The sequence below is a fragment of the Coregonus lavaretus genome (genome assembly GCF_964263955.1).
Source record: "Coregonus lavaretus genome assembly, chromosome: 36".
Taxonomy (NCBI): domain Eukaryota; kingdom Metazoa; phylum Chordata; class Actinopteri; order Salmoniformes; family Salmonidae; genus Coregonus; species Coregonus lavaretus.
The window spans coordinates 17201120-17220791 of record NC_140023.1 but is presented as its reverse complement, the minus strand read 5'-3'; the positions used below and the strand labels follow the sequence as shown (position 1 = coordinate 17220791).

At 46.2% G+C, this 19672-nt stretch overlaps 1 protein-coding gene across 1 annotated transcript in view; it reads right to left on the bottom strand.

Annotated features, from left to right (window-relative positions):
- The window catches only part of usp54a (ubiquitin specific peptidase 54a), a gene marked incomplete at its 5' end in the record, with an annotated part of 62019 nt that overhangs the window by 26486 nt on the left and 15861 nt on the right, over nucleotides 1–19672 (bottom strand). The window contains 5 exons of the mRNA XM_084153235.1: nucleotides 404–509; nucleotides 2076–2158; nucleotides 2343–2456; nucleotides 5219–5353; nucleotides 12050–12142. Coding sequence (XP_084009361.1) covers nucleotides 404–509; nucleotides 2076–2158; nucleotides 2343–2456; nucleotides 5219–5353; nucleotides 12050–12142 — 531 coding nt within the window. The remainder of the gene's footprint in view (nucleotides 1–403; nucleotides 510–2075; nucleotides 2159–2342; nucleotides 2457–5218; nucleotides 5354–12049; nucleotides 12143–19672) is intronic.

The window sequence follows — 19672 nt, the reverse complement described above, 5'->3', positions numbered from 1 at the left end:
GTATGCACGCATGACTGTAAGTCGCTTTGGATAAAAGCGTCTGCTAAATGGCATATTATATTATAATTATAGAATGTAAGAGACTTGATGCATATCCAATCAGCATGTGTTATTTCTATGCTTCAGGGAGTAAGAAATTAGCGACTGGCTCGCAGAATGGGCTGCGGTGAGTTAATTGATTACCCGTCCCGTGTGCTAGGGGAGAAATCTATATTCTTATTTTTATGCCAAGGCCCGGTGGCCTGTTAGCAAACACTCTGCGGCCTCGGTACCGGTCCGGGGCCCGGTGGTTGGGACACCCTGGTCTATGGTATGGTAAGGTATAGTGTGCTAGTATGGGTTAAGTTTTCAACCAGCAATAATCATTCCTCGGATTAACCTCATACGCCTCTGCAAAACTCACCGGACAGTTGCGTAGGTCTCCGACGGTGCTGGCGTTGCGGAGCAACTCTCCAAACATGTCTGGTGTGGGCTTGTCTCTACACTCCAGCATCCTCACCGCCTGGTTACTGTAGCAGAGACACACAGAACACTGACACTCAGACATCTACAGTATGAGACAACACTCACTCAGACATCTAGTCCTTGCAACACCGGGGTTGTGGGTGTGACCCATGGGCCACATATACAGAGTGTGTTAAATGTAAGTCACTTTTCGATAAAAACACTTTCGATAAAGACGTCCTACAAAAAGACAGACATACAGCCACAGCCTTAACACTGCTGCTACTGTTCATGTGAGACAGCACTGCCATTCACTGCAGGGCACTAATCTACAAGGTTACTGCTCCTGAGTGGCGCAGCGGTCTAAGGCACTGCATCACAGTGCTTGAGGTGTCACTACAAACACCCTGGTTCGATTCCAGGCTGTACCACAATCGGCCGTGATTGGGAGTCCCATAGGGCGGAGCACAATTGGCCCAGCGTCGTCTGGGTTTGGCCGGTGTAGGCCGTCATTGTAAATAACAATTTGTTCTTAACTGACCTTTTTTTAAAGGTGACTTTGTCCTTTCCCATTCTCTCTAGGTCTCTGGGGAGCTCTCTCCACCTATAGAGGTGCACACCTCAAAGACACTCCAGGGTTATACTGTAGCTTTTCTCTGTGCTCTGGTGCAGGAGAGATGACTAGGTCTCAGGAGACAGACCTTTGTTATTGGCAAATAAACCGTTGTCAGGATACAACATACTCCTCTGAGGGGTTTGTGGAGAGTGTGTTTGTGTATGTGTGTGTTTCTCTAAGACAGAGAGAGAGAGAGGCTTGTGTTGGGGGATTTTGGGCTTATATGTGGGCCAGAACAACGTTGAAGAATCAGATAGAGCCCATACAGAACAAATACCAGACTCATCTCATGAAATATTAACGGAGACATTTCATCACTTTTGCATAAGAAGGTTGCTCACAACATAACAAGCCCTCTGGGTTGACTGGCTACAGCACACAGCTGGAGACGCAGGCAGGCGGGCAGGCTGCCCCTGGTTCACTACAGCTGGTCTGTAGCCTAACAGAGGGATGATTCTCCTCCCACAGCCCAGAGAGGTGTTGCTGACAGCTCATAACCCCAAGAATAAGAGAGCTATTACCCGTTCCTAGGCGACCTGATATCTAACCTGGCGTGTTACTTCTCTTTAGCGGAGGAGAAAGAAAGCATTTTCGGTCACAATGGTGTAATTCACGGTCTCTGGGCCGAAAGAGCGTACATTTTCTGCTCTGCGTAAAAGAGACCGGAAAAGGTTTTTCATTTAGTCTATTTATGAAGTGAAAGGAGCATATTTCAATTGGAGAGCAGTGTCCATTAATTTTCACTTTTGTATAAAAGTATTCACCTAATGTGCCCCTATGTATGGTGTTAGTTAATTAACTGCATGGTTTGAGTCATATCTACCCAGCCAAGTTATAACTAATCAGAACTTGTCAGAGCCCGCCAGAACCCCTGAAAACAAATCTGAACATTAGTCAGAACCAGTCAGAACTAGTCAGTACCAGTCAGAACACTAGTCAGAACCAGTCAGAGCTAGTCAGTACCAGTCAGAACCAGTCGGTCCAGTGCTGTTTCCCCAGTCAGAGGGTTACTCACCAGAGGGAGGTGGTGGAGATGTAGTGCACCATCTGAATAAAGGGCAGTGGGTCAGAGGAGGCCCCACAGCTGCTGCACACACACTGCAAACACACACACATATAAAGTTACGCGACTAAGATAAGCAGAGATGGCTTCACTTCAGTTAATGAAAATAGGAATGGATGGGCGGATCAATTCTGAGATGAAAACAAAATGGATTGACTGTGATAATATAAAGAAGTTACTTAGGCTTGTGATTGTAGTGAGGCTTGTGTTTGTGCTCACCTGTTCGAAGAGTGTCATGGCAAACTTCTGGTGTGGGATGCAGTGCTTGGCTGTGCAGATGTCCTCTTTGGTCTCGTCTGAGATGTGGAAATGGATCCGCATTAGAATGTTCTCCTGTGGGGGCAACAGGTAGAGACAGTCATGTTAGCGTTATGCCCGTTCTTTTGTGTAATTGTGTATGTACGCAAGTGTGTGCTTGTCCACATATATGTTTTTACTTAATCACACTACTACGTCACGACAAAGCCAACGTCACGACAAAGCCAACACACAAAGAAAATATCATTTTGGCAAAAACTTGAGAAAACGTATATCACTGAAGTCCAGTGAAGCACAGAGGCTCTTGTCGGCTATACTGGGCTAATTTACTGGTTGATTTATCACTCTAACTGCAGGCAGGAGCCCTCTGGGCGGTGGGATCACAGCAGAGATCTGCACACATAAGCTGCAGCACCGCAGAGAGAGGGTCTCCAGGGGGAGGGTCCAGTCTACAGTTAGCATCTGCCCCGGCCCTCCATCCCACTGCCTCCGGACTGCAGCCGCAGCCAAACACCTCAAATAATACGAATAAAAAACAACCCACGTTGCAGTTTCTGTATGTTCCTGGTTGTCAGCAGAACATAAGGGCTGCTACACAAGCAGGAGAGGGTGAGAGAGGAGAGACAGGAGAGAGGGAAGAGAGGTGGAGTGGAGACAATAGGTCCAGAGAGGGATACAGGGTAAGGAACAACCCTCTGGCTGGCTGCCCAACGCCGTTGTTATACATTGAGCCAGTGAGGGGGAAATAAATGATTCTTTACAAACTCCGCTTTGAGAGGGGAGAAGGAGGGATGGCCAGTGGAGGAGCGCAGGCCCGTTTGTTTCTTTGTGGTAGTTTGGAGGCCAGGTGGACTGTCACGATCGTCGAACAGAGATGAGGACCAAGGCGCAGCGTTGCAGGCAAACATACTCTTTATTAGAGACACGATCAAAACCAACAAAACGAAAACGTGACAGTTCACGGTCTAACACAACAGACTCGAAACAAGATCCCACAAACTCTGTGGGGAAACAGGCTGCTAAAGTATGGTTCTCAATCAGAGTCAACAAGCAACAGCTGAATCACGTTGCCTCTGATTGAGAACCACACTGGCCAACATAGAACCACAATACCAGAATGTGAAACCTAGAACAACACACATAGACTTTACACACCCTGGCTCAACATATTAGAGTCCCCAGAGCCAGGGCGTGACAGTACCCCCCCCTAAAGGCGCGGACTCCGACCGCGCCCACCAAACACCACAGGGGAGGGACCGGGTGGGCACTCCGCTTAGGCGGCGGATCCGGCTCCGGGCCTGAACCCCGCTCCCTCTCCAACCCCCCAAAGTACCCCTGGTCCGGTCTGGCCCCGCTGGCCGGAGCTGGACTGCACACTGGTGGAGCGGATTGCTCTAGCTCCGGCGTGAAGCATCTGACCGATGCCGGACCAGCCACCGGTGGAACAGGCACGGGCCGTGCTGGACTGACGACGCACACCACTGGCTTGGTGCGGGGAGCAGGAACGGGCCGGACAGGGCTGACGAAACGCACCACTGACTTGGTGCGGGGAGCAGGAATGGGCCGGACTGGGCTGGCGACGCGCACCACAGACTTGGTGCGGGGAGCAGGAATGGGCCGGACTGGGCTGGCGACGCGCACCACAGACTTGGTGCGGGGAGCAGGAACAGGCCGGGCCGAGCTGGCGATGCGCACCGTAGACTTGGTGCGAGTGGCAGGAACAGGCCGGACCGTACTGGGAACACACACCACTGGCCCTACGTGGGGATCAGGAACAGGCCGGACCGGACTGGCAACACACGCCAGTACCTCTCGCCGTGCCTCTACATCCTCCTTCCCCCTGGTGACCAGTGACTCCCGTAACCTGGCGGCCTCCTGCTGCCCCGTCGTCCACGGCGTTAGCCCCCCCCTAAAAAATGTATGGGCTTCACTCCTACCCGTGGACCAGGTCTCCATGCTCCTCGCCAGCCTTTCACCCTTCTGCCTCCACGTCAAGCCCCTCTCTTCCTCACATGGCTTGACCCAGTCGAGGAGGCGAAGGAGATCCGCTAGAGATCTCTCAGGCGCTGGCTCCTGGACTTGCTGCTTGGTCCAGTCTTGGTGGGATCTTCTGTCACGATCGTCGAACAGAGATGAGGACCAAGGCGCAGCGTTGCAGGCAAACATACTCTTTATTAGAGACACGATCAAAACCAACAAAACTAAAACGTGACAGTTCACGGTCTAACACAACAGACTCGAAACAAGATCCCACAAACTCTGTGGGGAAACAGGCTGCTAAAGTATGGTTCTCAATCAGAGTCAACAAGCAACAGCTGAATCACGTTGCCTCTGATTGAGAACCACACTGGCCAACATAGAACCACAATACCAGAATGTGAAACCTAGAACAACACACATAGACTTTACACACCCTGGCTCAACATATTAGAGTCCCCAGAGCCAGGGCGTGACATGGACTCTGCTTACTGTCGGTGGGATCAGGAAAAGGCCCTGTACAGAACTCTGCACTGCAGCATCCCAAAGTGAAAAACACTTCCCAAACTTTTCCTTTGTTCTGCCAAAGGAAATCTTGGCCCTGCCATTGTTTTGTAAATGTTATGCTACTGCAAATGTCTGGTTTCAACATAGAGCATTTTGCTATGAGATCACTTTTAGCTGATCTCTTAGCTCTTCTGTTTGCTAAGCATGTACAGTAATGTATAAAGAAAAAGAGCAGGAGTGGAAGAATGAAGAGTAATGCACGTGGGGAAGTGAGGGATGAGGTAAGTAAGTATGGAGGAATAGGGGAGGTGAGAGAGGAAGAGTGGAGGAGTGAGGGAGGGGCTGTCTCTTACGAAGCACTCTGCAGCATCGTCCATGATGCCCAGCTGGAAGCGCTGTTCGTCCTGGAAGGTCTTGGCCAGGGCGCTGCGGAGCGCGTCAGACGGCAACACCTTCTCACTGCTGAACTGGAACTGGGCAAAGATACTCTAGAAACAACAAGAGACACAATAACACAGCACGGTCAATAACAGTGTAACTCTCTCTGGAGTAACAGGAATTGTACAAAGAAATTATAAATTCACAGGGTTCACATATTTTGACCGCAACAGGAAGGTGGTAAATATCCTTCATATCAAGTTAACACTCATTTCCTACAGTGTATGATAGTCTTAATACGTAGGCTAAATACACTGCTCAAAAAATAAAGGGAACACTTAAACAACACATCCTAGATCTGAATGAATGAAATAATCGTATTAAATACTTTTGTCTTTACATAGTTGAATGTGCTGACAACAAAATCACACGAAAATTATCAATGGAAATCTAATTTATCAACCCATGGAGGTCTGGATTTGGAGTCACCCTCAAAATTAAAGTGGAAAACCACACTACAGGCTGATCCAACTTTGATGTAATGTCCTTAAAACAAGTCAAAATGAGGCTCAGTAGTGTGTGTGGCCTCCACGTGCCTGTATGACCTCCCTACAACGCCTGGGCATGCTCCTGATGAGGTGGCGGATGGTCTCCTGAGGGATCTCCTCCCAGACCTGGACTAAAGCATCCGCCAACTCCTGGACAGTCTGTGGTGCAACGTGGCGTTGGTGGATGGAGCGAGACATGATGTCCCAGATGTGCTCAATTGGATTCAGGTCTGGGGAACGGGCGGGCCAGTCCATAGCACCAATGCCTTCCTCTTGAACTGCTGACACACTCCAGCCACATGAGGTCTAGCATTGTCTTGCATTAGGAGGAACCCAGGGCCAACCGCACCAGCATATGGTCTCAAAAGGGGTCTGAGGATCTCATCTCGGTACCTAATGGCAGTCAGGCTACCTCTGGCGAGCACATGGAGGGCTGTGCGGCCCCCCAAAGAAATGCCACCCCACACCATGACTGACCCACCGCCAAACCGGTCATGCTGGAGGATGTTGTAGGCAGCAGAACGTTCTCCACAGCGTCTCCAGACTCTGTCACGTCTGTCACATGTGCTCAGTGTGAACCTGCTTTCATCTGTGAAGAGCACAGGGCGCCAGTGGCGAATTTGCCAATCTTGGTGTTCTCTGGCAAATGCCAAACGCCTGCACGGTGTTGGGCTGTAAGCACAACCCCCACCTGTGGACGTCGGGCCCTCATACCACCCTCATGGAGTCTGTTTCTGACCATTTGAGTAGACACATGCACATTTGTGGCCTGCTGGAGGTCATTTTGCAGGGCTCTGGCAGTGCTCCTCCTGCTCCTCCTTGCACAAAGGCGGAGGTAGCGGTCCTGCTGCTGGGTTGTTGCCCTCCTACGGCCTCCTCCACGTCTCCTGATGTACTGGCCTGTCTCCTGGTAGCGCCTCCATGCTCTGGACACTACGCTGACAGACACAGCAAACCTTCTTGTCACAGCTCGCATTGATGTGCCATCCTGGATGAGCTGCACTACCTGAGCCACTTGTGTGGGTTGTTGTAGACTCCGTCTCATGCTACCACTAGAGTGAAAGCACCGCCAGCATTCAAAAGTGACCAAAACATCAGCCAGGAAGCATAAGAACTGAGAAGTGGTCTGTGGTCACCACCTGCAGAACCACTTCTTTATTGGGGGTGTCTTGCTAATTGCCTATAATTTCCACCTGTTGTCTATTCCATTTGCACAACAGCATGTGAAATGTATTGTCAATCAGTGTTGCTTCCTAAGTGGACAGTTTGATTTCACAGAAGTGTGATTGACTTGGAGTTACATTGTGTTGTTTAAGTGTTCCCTTAATTTTTTTTTGAGCAGTGTATATTGTTGATTAGTATATGGTCAATTCCATTGGAAAGTCAACCTGACCATCACAAATAAAGTTCATTTCATAACTATCCTTAGGGTCTATAGGTTAGAATTCAGGCTTTATTTGACCAGTTTAAGTAGGAAATTATATGAATTTTCTCCATTACAGAATAGGATGCCAAGTCTCAAAAAAGGCTTTTCAGTCAATAATATTTCATGGCCTTTAGAAAGGGCTCACAGAGCTTGTTTTTCCACTCACCGCTGTCCCCCAGTGTTAGTTATGAAGATGAGATGTTAATGAAGCAATACAGACCAAAGTGTCTTGAGATTTGGTTGCGTGTTCTACAGTGTTGTCTAGATAGAGGGGGTGACTTGGACAGGCAATGTAACATCCATAAAGTTTTTGGGGAAAGTTTTTGTAAAACATGCACCTTACATCGGATCATCTTCAAACGTTCTCTGTTAAGGTTCTGCTCGCCTGAGTTAAAATACTAATGATAAGCTGTAGACCATACTATTTACCAAAATAGTTTTCATCTATAGTTTTTGTTTCGTAGCTGTCTATTTACCACCACAAACCGATGCTGGCACTAAGACCACACTCAACAAGCTGTATAGGGCCATAAGCAAACAAGAAAATGTTCACCCAGAGGCTGCGCTCCTAGTGGCCGGTGATTTTAATTACATTAAAGTTGTGATTTTGCGTGCAAATGTAACATCCATAACACTGGAATCTCCCATTATGCAAGGTTCTATTGGCAACCTGTGATGTCTTGGTGATGGCATGATGGGAGTGAACGCTGTAGGCTGACGAAAATAACACCTGCATCTCGAAGACAACACCATCTCCCACAGTTCACCTTCTAAAGGAGTCAGCATGCTTTGTTTCAGCTGGCGCCTAGCTGAACCAAACGAATGTACTCGCATACTCCCTTAAAAGACATTCGCTTGATAAACAAGAAAAAAGCAACAATAGTACTGTTTGTACATCTTAACATTTACATTTTAGTCATTTAGCAGACGCTCTTATCCAGAGCGACTTACAGGAGCAATTAGGGTTAAGTGCCTTGCTCAAGGGCACATCGACAGATTTTTCACCTAGTCGGCTCGGGGATTAGAACCAGCGACCTTTCGGTTACTGGCACAACGCTCTTAACCACTAAGCTACCTGCTGCCCACTGCCAAGATGTGGTGGCTTTTCAGCAGCCGTGGCATCACCCAGGTGGGTGCTACATGTTCGACAATTGAGGACCAGTACCTACGGAAGAGTGGGTCCTATGGAGGAACTGACTGTCGGAGAAGTGGTACACTGATGAAGCCGTCGCCAGTATACACTTCCTCAAAATAAAGATAACTAAAAATAAAGTTTTGCAGAGGTCTTACTCGACAATTTTACATCTAACTAAGATGTTGGGTGCAGTATTTCTCAAGTGAAAACATTTGCATGAAAAAGAGTTGTGAATGACAACAAACACTTCATTGAAGAATCCCTACTGTTGACCAATCACTGACGAAGGGGCGTAGACTTTGGCTACCGACTTCGGCTTGCCTTGAGAAAAAATGGCTTGTGCACGAACAGCCAGAAAGAAAACTTGCAGAATACCAAAACGAACAAAACGTCACAAAATGTAATCATAATATATGCACAAACTGTTCCGAACTGTTTTGGATGGGAAGCATGCAGCTGCCTTAAAGGGATAATCCACCCCAAACCACTAATTCCTATTATTAACAGTGTTAAAAGTGTTAAATAACACTAATATGTGAAAATAATATTTTTGTGAACAAATTTTTCATTTTGTCTTAAGAACAAGATTGGTAGAAACCTGTGAAAATCATTTTGGAAATTCTGTTGCAGCTCAAGTCTACTACAAAACCCACAATGCAATGTTCTCTCTCTTCCTGGGCTGGCTGACTGGCTGGCTGGCTAGGTAGCTAGCTATCTAGAAAACATAGCTACACACAATAATACCAAAGTCAATATCAGCATGTGAAGTAGCTAGCTAGCTGTAAAATCGCCTAAACAAACTGCACTAACAATTTATCAGCAAGTTCAACTTACAGTTCATTTCTAACACTAAGATATAAATGGCGTCTCTGCCCAGAGCGAGAGCAGCATTACGTTTCTTTCCCACAGAGATAATTTTGAGATGGGGAAACTCCATTAGAATCAGATTGCGTGACGATTAGCTTAGCAACAACGTGACGCAGCATGACAATGTGAATGCGATTGGTTGACAGTCAGTTGGGTGGGGCATTTCTCCATTCATTGCCCAATGGGATTACTATCTCCTCCTTTCTGTAATATCACTGTTTCCTACAGACACGGTGCATTGCGACATGGTACTTGAAGGAGAAACGGAGGTGAATAATTTAGTACACTGTTCAGATTGAGCACCTCTAAGCAAAATCTATAATCTGTCATGACGATATAAACGGATGGATGTGTTCTAGACAAGTATGGCCATACCATCTATCGGTTGATTTGGCGATCTGGAGTGCAGGTAATTGTTTTAAAAGCGTTCTAAAATGTGATAGTGTGTAATCCCCTATCTCCAGTGACGAGAATGATATAGCTATGACGCGTTCCTACATGATTTCCTGATTTTCTCAGGCGGACCACTTAGAAGTTAAATCATGGGGGAAGATTGTATTTTACCCACTGATAGAACATAGGCTTTCACCAAATTGACAGGAGTTTCATGATTTTTATTTCTGGGGGTGGATTATCCCTTTAACCCTAACACTTCATCACAGCCATACTGTTAAACATAAGCGTTAACAGCCATAGGGGAAATTATTATAGCTTTGTACTCCTCACTGTCACTGTGCTGCTTCAGAGTGTTCAGTTATTCACCAGGGCATGACACATTCAGGTGGAAGACATCCTTATGAATGGACTAATCTCATAACACAACCTAGATTTACTGAGAGTAGATGGCCCATTATAATGTGCTTTCGTTTCCTCAATCAAAAACACCCTGAACAATGTGAGAGTTTATTGGGAAAGCGGACACAGACACATGCAGGTACACAAACACCCACACGTGTGCATGCAGTTGTGCACGCGATCGCACACACACACACACACGTTTGCCCTGCCGCTGCACCTCAATTTATCTTGCATAAGGAGGAGAGAGGGCGAGAGGAGAGGAGAAGATGTGGGCGAGGTAAGGGAGAGAGAACAGCAGCGAGAGGATAAATGATCATAGCCTAATAATTCTGCTCAAATTAAATGCCTGGCAGAAATGCCCTGTAATCGACCCCTCAAATGAGCCCTGGTGAATTCTGATAAGGCTGAAACATCAAGAGAGAGGGAGAGAAAGAGAGGAGAGAGCGAGACCAGAGTGAGGGAAGGGAAAGAGAAAGGGAGCCTAGGCAGAGATGGAGAGAGCAGAGGGGGAGAGAGAATGGGAGGGAGAGAGAGATGGAGTAAGAGAAGGAAAGAGCAGAGGGAGGGAGATTGAGTGAAAGAGTGAAATAGAGAAAGTGCAGCGGGAGCAGCAGAAGTACACTTACGCCTACAATGACTATGACTCACACTGAGGTACAGTAGACACTAGTGTGAAATCAGCTAACCTGTCACAGTCAAAAGGACCAGACCTAGTCAGCCGGTAGCTAAAATGACGGCCTCGTTGAACCCACAGGGCTCTTTCACTCTCCAAGTCCTGCCAGCTGGCCAGATTCAGCTGCTCTAAGCCATGCCTGCCTGCCTGCCACAGACCGTGTGCGAAGGAGAAGAATCAGACATGCCTTTGTATGTCACAATCAAACCCCTCTGATGGCCCTGCAGCCCTAATGCATCGCAGATCACACCACTCAGTTTCACAAGAGCCCATTAAATCTGCATTTGGGGGTAAAAATCCCACACGGCTGAGTGTGTGAAGTGCCATCCTGCAGCCACTCAAAAGGCATTTACGCCGCCTCGACTGTCACCTCTGGTGTGTGTGAGTTTGTGACACCTCTTCATTAAGATAGAATCAATGACTCAAACCAGGAAAAAATAAACTGCTGGCCCACAGGACAAGCATTGTGGTGTAATGAAAGTAGCATAGAGGCAAAGCTAGTCTGGTTCTGCCAGCCAGACAAAGAAACAGACAATCAGACAGGGATTTGGAATGCCAGACAAAGAGTCCCGTACAGAGTAAGACCTAAGTTAGATAGACCACAATCAGACAGACAGACATGGTCATGGTGAGACATATAGAGATGGTCATTGGTCACAGTGAGAAGGAGACGTCACGGACACGTTAAGACAGCGAGACGGACCATCACGGTGAAACAGAGAGAGAAACATTGAGTCTGTCACACTCCTCACAGACAGACAGACAGAGACAAACAGACAGACGGACAGAAAGGTCTGCTGGAACAGGGGAAAGCACTAATTTCCAACTGAGTTATTGAACGTTTGATGGAGAGTGCCAGTGCCTGCGCATTAGATGGAATGTAATAATAAAAGAAAGAGTGGTGAGAGTGGGGGGATTGGAGGGAGCAGAGTGAGATAGAAAGGGGGGAGAAAGAGGGAGTGTGAGAGAGATAGAGAGATCTACATTCAGCGGTCTGTCCAGATCAGAGAGAAATCTATTTTACATAATCCATAACCACTGGCCAGACATCCAACCACTGCCTGTCCACACCAGGGTAGAGTACTTAGTTACTGACAATTCACATGCTGAGATACAAATATTCACATTGAAAGGCATGGTCATCCATCTCTCTGGGGGCACAGCTAAATCCACAAAAGTCACTTCAGAAAAAACTCCTAGATTTACTGTTAAAATAAACGCAACAGTCCAATACCAAAATAACCATCCTCTATCTGCATTATTTGGAAGGCATTACCTGGAAAGCATTGATGAATAAGTGAACCAACTCTCCTCCACCCCCAGGCCCCCTCCTCTCTCCACCCACAGCTCTACTCTTACCTTCAAGGCACAGAAGATACACGAGTCCTCCATGCACTTGTGTGTGGTCAACTGCCGGAAGCTCCGGCGAAAGATGTCCAGGTGCCACAGTACCTGTCGGAAACGAGAGAAGAAGGAGTGAGACAAAACAACATAAAACCGCTCCTCAGGTCAGGTCTCCTCATTTCCTGATTTCTAAATGGAGTCTGAGTTGTTTACTGAGTAAACAACATAAAGGTGCTACAAAGGTGCTATGTGCGTGACATTAGAAGGTTGGTAGAGTGTGTCCATCGAACCTCTGAGGGAGACAAAGCTGACAGTCAGATTGTCTCTGTGTCGCCTCTGCTGCTGCCTCAGATGGTCGATATCCCTGCAGTGCGTGTCTGATATAAAATGCAACGGGAGCGTGTGACAAACGTTTGCTCCGCAGCGTCGCCTGCATTTGACTTTCCCACCCTCTCTAAGTGCCGGTGCTTCGCTCCAAAAGTCAAAGCTTTTCACAGATTCAAAACCCTTAGAGAGAGCAGGGTCTGTCGATCTGTGGAAATCTAACTCTAAAACCAGTGGAATTCCCTCGTTAACTCATACCTGATGCTAAAGGATGTCCCTCCCTGGATTTGAGGTTAGTTACACAACCACAGTGGAACCCACTGTTGTCCTGTCCAATCCCCCGTTGGCTCTGAGAGCCCACCACTGCTGCAGTGTCCCAAGCCCATCCAATAGGAGCAAGAGCAGGTCCTCACCAATCAGATCCCTGATGCCCTCCCAGGCTCTTAATCCCCTCAGCATGGGAGGAATCCTGCACGCCTCACCGGGAGTTACAGGAAGATGAAGGAATAAAGACTGAGGGGGGAGCGAGACAGACAGATGGAGAAAGAGAAAGATGGTACGTGCTAGACCGCGGGAGAACGGGAGAGAAGGTGGAATAGAGAGACAGAGAGGTGAGAGAGAAAGAGAGAATGTGTGTGTGTCTTGGGTATGTGTGTGAGGGAGAGCACCAGGCCCCCTCTGAAGCCTATCACTTTGAGGAATGTACGCTTGCCCAGGTCGGGCTGAAATGCAGGTTGTCAGCGGAACAAACGCGGCCCTGGCAGTTTCCTGTCGGTAGGCTCCATGGCATAACATCTCCCATCTGGCACCCTGCCTGGGCAGCCCCAAAGGGATGGGGCCCACCCCCACCTGTCTAGTGTCTACCCCGACCCCACAGTGCCCATGTCATGGTCCTGCTGCCAGGCTGCCACACGTCACCGACCAGAATCATAGAGAGGTCTGTCAGTCTCTGTTAACCTAACACCCCTAACCTTCCTTCTTATATCTCTCTGTTCCCCGTCTCAGACACTACCTACTGCACAAAATTGTCACCCTATACTGTACAGTACAGCTGTGCTATCTTAATTTGATCCCTCTGTTGTCACAGAGAATTTACAAAAAGGCTTCTTAAGTCAGTAATTTCCACTTTAAATGTCAGACTTGACTTATCCTAACTAAAAATGGAGCAACCCCTACAAAAATGTCCATTCATTATAATCCACATAATAATTCACATTTCTTGTTGATGCAGGATTATTTTCCTGCTGTGAGAAACTGGTCAAATTAAGATAGTACATATGTACGTCAATAGTACATCTGTACGTCAAACATGGCTTCAATCAATTGAAACACCAACCATGATCCAACCAATTGTCACCCTATACTGTACACCAATACACTTATGCAGCGGTGTAAACAGCTATCCAGCTATAAGTATTCAAACTAAAACATTGCTTCAATTAATTTAAACAATATTAGGGGAGAAATAGTGAGTGTGGTCAGGCATGAGTAATGCCTCAGCGAGCAGCAAGCCTGGAGCATCTGTTGGCCTCCAGCAGGGCCAGGCGTTACAGCACTAGTACCCAGTGGAGCAGGTTAATAGCAATCAACAGCAATGATTTTGACAGGCCTCCAAAGGTCAATATAGCTGACCTCCAGTGACCTACTCTAACAGTTTCTGCAAGGCAAGAGACTCCTCTAGGACTACTCCAGCACAGTGTGAACCAATAACATTTCTTACCGGTGCATGCTTCCTCAGGCGTGAATATACAATCTGTCCAAGTGCGTGATAAAACACTATCATGGTCACTAAATTTGAAAGGAATTTAGCTTGTTACAGCTGGTACAGTTGAAGTCGGAAGTTTACATACACTTAGGTTGGAGTCATTAAAACTCGTTTTTCAACCACTCCACACATTTCTTGTTAACAAACTATAGTTTTGACAAGTCGGTTAGGACATCTACTTTGTGCATGACACAAGTAATTTTTCCAACAATTGTTTACAGACAGATTATTTCACTTATAATTCACTGTATCACAATTCCAGTGGGTCAGAAGTTTGACTGTGGGTCAGAAGTTGACTGTGCCTTTAAACAGCTTGGAAAATTCCAGAAAATGATGTCATGGCTTTAGAAGCTTCTGATAGGCTAATTGACATCATTTGAGTCAACTGGAGGTGTACCTGTGGATGTATTTCAAGGCCTACCTTCAAACTCAGTGCCTCTTTGCTTGACATCATGGGAAAATCAAAAGAAATCAGCCAAGACCTCAGAAAAGAAATTGTAGACCTCCACAAGTCTGGTTCATCCTTGGGAGCAATTTCCAAACGCCTGAAGGTACCACTTTCATCTGTACAAACAATAGTACGCAAGTATAAACACCATGGGACCACGCAGCCGTCATACCGCTCAGGAAGGAGACGCGTTCTGTCTCCTAGAGATGAACGTACTTTGGTGCGAAAAGTGCAAATCAATCCCAGAACAACAGGAAAGGACCTTGTGAAGATGCTGGAGGAAACAGGTACAAAATTATCTTTATCCACAGTAAAACGAGTCCCACATCGACATAACCTGAAAGGCCGCTCAGCAAGGAAGAAGCCACTGCTCCAAAGCCGCCATAAAAAAGCCAGACTACGCTTTGCAACTGCACAAGGGGACAAAGATCGTACTTTTTGGAGAAATGTCCTCTGGTCTGATGAAACAATGACCATCGTTATGTTTGGAGGAAAAAGGGGGACTCTTGCAAGCCGAAGAACACCATCCCAACCGTGAAGCACGTGGGTGGCAGCATCATGCTGTGGGGTTGCTTTGCTGCAGCAGGGACTGGTGCACTTCACAAAATTGATGGCATCATGAGGAAGGAAAATTATGTGGATATATTGAAGCAACATCTCAAGACATCAGTCAGGAAGTTAAAGCTTGGTCGCAAATGGGTCTTCCAAATGGACAATGACCCCAAGCATATTTCCAAAGTTGTGGCAAAATGGCTTAAGGACAACAAAGTCAAGGTATTGGAGTGGCCATCACAAAGCCCTGACCTCAATCCTATAGAAAAGTTGTGGGCAGAACTGAAAAAGCGTGTGCGAGCAAGGAGGCCTACAAACCTGACTCAGTTACACCAGCTCTGTCAGGAGGAATGGGCCAAAATTCACCCAACTTATTGTAGGAAGCTTGTGGAAGGCTTCCCGAAACGTTTGACCCAAGTTAAACAATTTAAAAGGCAATGCTACCAAATACTATTTGAGTGTATGTAAACTTCTGACCCACTCGGAATGTGATGAAATAAATAAAAGCTGAAATAAATCATTCTCTCTACTATTATTCTGACATTTCACATTCTTAAAATAAAGTGGTGATCGTAACTGACCTAAGACAGGGAATTGTTACTAGGATTAAATGTCAGGAATTGTGAAAAACTGAGTTTAAATGTATTTGGCTAAGGTGTATGTAAACCTCCGACTTCCAACTGTATAAGTTGGTTGCTTGAAGCAGTAGTAAAAGCACTGAGGCGGTTTGAAGACAATGTTGTGACACTGCTGACTGAGATACAACAAGTACAAGAGCTGTGAGGTTGAACTATAAAACTAATAGATGTTCCTTGATTAACAATTACCAACATCAAGCATATAAATTATTATTATTTTTTATTTTTTTTACACTGCTGCTACTCGCTGTTTATTATCTATGCATAGTCACTTTACCCCTACCTACATGTACATATTGCCTCAATTACCTTGACTAACCTGTGCCCCCGCACATTGACTCGGTACCAGTACCCCCTGTATATAGCCTCGTTATTGTTATTTTATTGTGTTACTTTTTATACTTTCATTTATTTAGTAAACTTTTCTTAACTCTATTTTCTTAACATTGCATTGTCGGTTAAGGGCTTGTAAGTAAGCATTTCACGGTTGTATTCGGCGCATGTGACAAATAAAATTTGATTTGATTTGACATGCAATCATTTCTAGATGTAAAAAGGCAATGTGTCAAATACAATGATTTAGTCAAATACAACGATTTAAGTGGCCCAAAAAGTTTTATGTTTCGTTTTGTTAGTACAGACTTCCCTTGAGTAGGCCGTCATTTCAGCAAGATTTGGGCCAGAGGCTGGGGGTTGGAAATGCTCACATTGAGATCAAAACATCCCAAAGAGAGGGATGAGAGATAAGAGGTTGCTGGTAACGCTCCATATGACAGCCATAAGAAGGCTGTCAGCCACACGCACACATTCAAATCCCCAGATCTTAAAAAGTCCTGACTGAACCTCTCCTCCAGGTTTCATAACCGGACAAGACACCAGACCATCTGCACTGCAGCAGCTTCACAGAAACACAAAGGATGCCTCAACACCTGGATGAGGCCAAATATGTGAGTTTCAGTTTCACCTAGACTCAAAGAGCTGTGAGTTGGGGTCGAATGCCAGGTGAACCATATGTAATATCCTTGGCCCGTCAGTCTGACAAAAAGTATGCCAGAACATTCTATCTTTGCACCAAACATTCTTAACATCAGCGACAGGAAAACTTGAAATGGTACTGTGTGTGTGAAATACCCCAAGGCCTTCAGTTCTTTTTCTGAAGTATGTAGCCAGAGACATTGGGAATTTCCTCTCATACAGAGACTGTGGAATTCTTCCATTCCAGAATCGTTGGAATGTATGTTCATCTTATTTACGAGACCCCTACTGTGTTGCCACTCTGTGTGACCCTGGCCCTGATAATGCCTTCAGTCTGTCAGCCCTCACTTGCGATAAAAGTGTTTCAGTGAACAAGAGGCATAAAAATCATGATGAAAGGCAGAGAAAAGCTGACTGGAAGACATGCAAATCGATGATATAACAAAAAGAGCACAATTCCAGCTTTAATGCTGCCATGACGTCAGCACTCAAGGCAGGATTAGCAGATTACACTTAAGCAGAGAAAGGGAGGTGGCAGTGGAGGGGGAAAACAGACACAACTTCTAACCCCACCAACACAAACATATGGAGAAAAGCACACGCACACATGCATGCATGCACCATCCAAACACACAGCAAACCCACATCCCCACATCATCTTCACTTCCAGGGGCAGTGCTCTAAATCAACATCTCTAACCTCTCCTCCACATTGAAAGGCTACTGTAGCTAGCTCTCCATCCAGCCTGCCTCGGTGCAGCATGTACGGCACTATGCAACCAATCACACCCCAGAAACCCAACAACACTGACTGATTTACTCTCCCAATCAGAGAAGAGCGAGCATCACAAAACCCAGGGAACCGCCTCATTCCAGGCCTGCCCCTCAGATAAGATTTAGGAAAGAACATGCGGCATGACAGATTTTATACCGAAGGTGGAGGTGTGACTGCAAAACCTTTTTAGGCCATGATGAATAGCTCCCTGCCTTCATGAGCAGTGGCTGGTATGGTATCAGTGTCTGTGTGCAAGTAGTATGTGTTACTGCAGTTATTTTTCGAGGGCTAAGGTAAGAATAACAGAAAATATAGCTTTTGAATCTATATTGCATAAAGAGAGAATGGGATCATATGTGCATCATGCGCAATCAGCACAATTCCTGGTTTGTGTTTTTCTTCCTGTCCTATGCCCCTGTCACGGTTTCGGCCGAGGCTGCTCCTCTTCCTTGTTCGGGCAGGCTTCGGCGGTCGTCGTCTCCGGAGTACTAGCTGCCACCGTTCTATGTTTCATGTTCATTTGGTTTTGTCTGTTCATAACACCTGTCCCTTATTTGTGTCTTAATTGTTTCCCTATTTAGTTTCGTGTGGTTGGGTCAGGTGTTATGCGTGATTGTTTATTGTCAGCCTGCCTCTGAGAAGTTTATTGTATTCTCTCGTTGTTGTTACCCGAGAGCTCGCACTGCGTGCGCTTTTCTTGTTTAGACGCACTGTGTTTTTGTGCGTAATTGTTTGCGCCACCCGGTTGGGTTGGCGACTCATTGTTCACGTGTTTTTTGAACATTACTAAAGACGGTTGAAGTCATCCTGTTCCTGCGCTTGATTCCTTCCACGCATCTTACACACCACTCTGACAGCCCCCTACCAGGTCCAATATGTTGCTTGTTCTCCCACTGCGGAGTGCAGACAAAGACCATGGCATTCTTCCGACGCACACAGACTATTCTTCCCAGGTGTGTGAACCCTTCTCACTTTGTGGTGGTCTGTTTGTCTTCGAGACAGATGTCCAGGATGGAAACACTGTCCAGTCCACAGCTGTACTACACAAAGCAGAGAGAAGAAAATGAAGGTACCTCTCCATACAGAATTGATAGCAGGCAGTGGAGGCTCCTCAGAGGAGGAAGGGGGAGGACCATCCACCTCAGTGAATTTCATGCAAACAAAAATGATGAAACATTTAAAAAAGTTTTACTTTACTAAATATATTCACATCCTCAAATAATTGATTAAAACACACTGTTTTGCAATGAAGGTCTACAGTAGCCTCAACAGCACTCTGTAGGGTAGCACCATGGTGTAGCCGGAAGACAGCTAGTTTCCGTCATCCTCTGGGTACATTGACTTCAATACAAAACCTAGGAGGCTCATGGTTCTCACCCTCTTCTATAGACTTACACAGTAATTATGACAACTTCCGGAGGATGTCCTCCAAGCTATCAGAGCTCTTGCAGCATGAACTGACATGTTATCCACCCAATCAAAGGATGAGAGAATTCATCTAGTACTGAAAGCATAAGCTACAGCTAGTTAGCACTGCAGTGCACAAAATGTGGTGAGTAGTTGACTCAAAGAGAGAGAAAGACAATAGTTGAACAGTTTTGAACAAATACATTTCTTCAAAAATGAAAAAGAGAGAGAGAGAAAGAGAGAGAGAGAGCTAGCTATATTTCGTAGTATTATTTTCACTTTCACTTACTTAGCTAGCGAATGCAGCTAGCTAGTTTATCCTACTTAAATACCTAGCTCAAATTGAGAGTGATGCTATGATAGCTAGCTGGCTATGGATATCCAACATTGGAACTCTTTCAAGTCAAGGTAAGCTTTTGGTTTTATTAATTTATTGCCACCGGGGCCCGCCGGTGTAACTGCTAAACTGCTTGCTGACTGTACACACTGTACTGCATGATTGTAGTGGGTTTACTAATGCGTAAGTTCTATTAGCTATGTTGACTATGACGTTAGCTAATATGGTGACAATAATGTAGGCTGTGTGTAGCGGTTAGCGGTTATGATATGAAGGTTTGGCTTGGAAAGGTTTTTTCGTCTGGTCACAGACAGCTGATGTGTTGTGCACTGAAGTCCACAATCAAAGGGAAAAGGCGAGAGAGGAAGAGAGCGCATAGATGTAAGAAGGAATTACAACGAGCAAAGTGATCATGCTG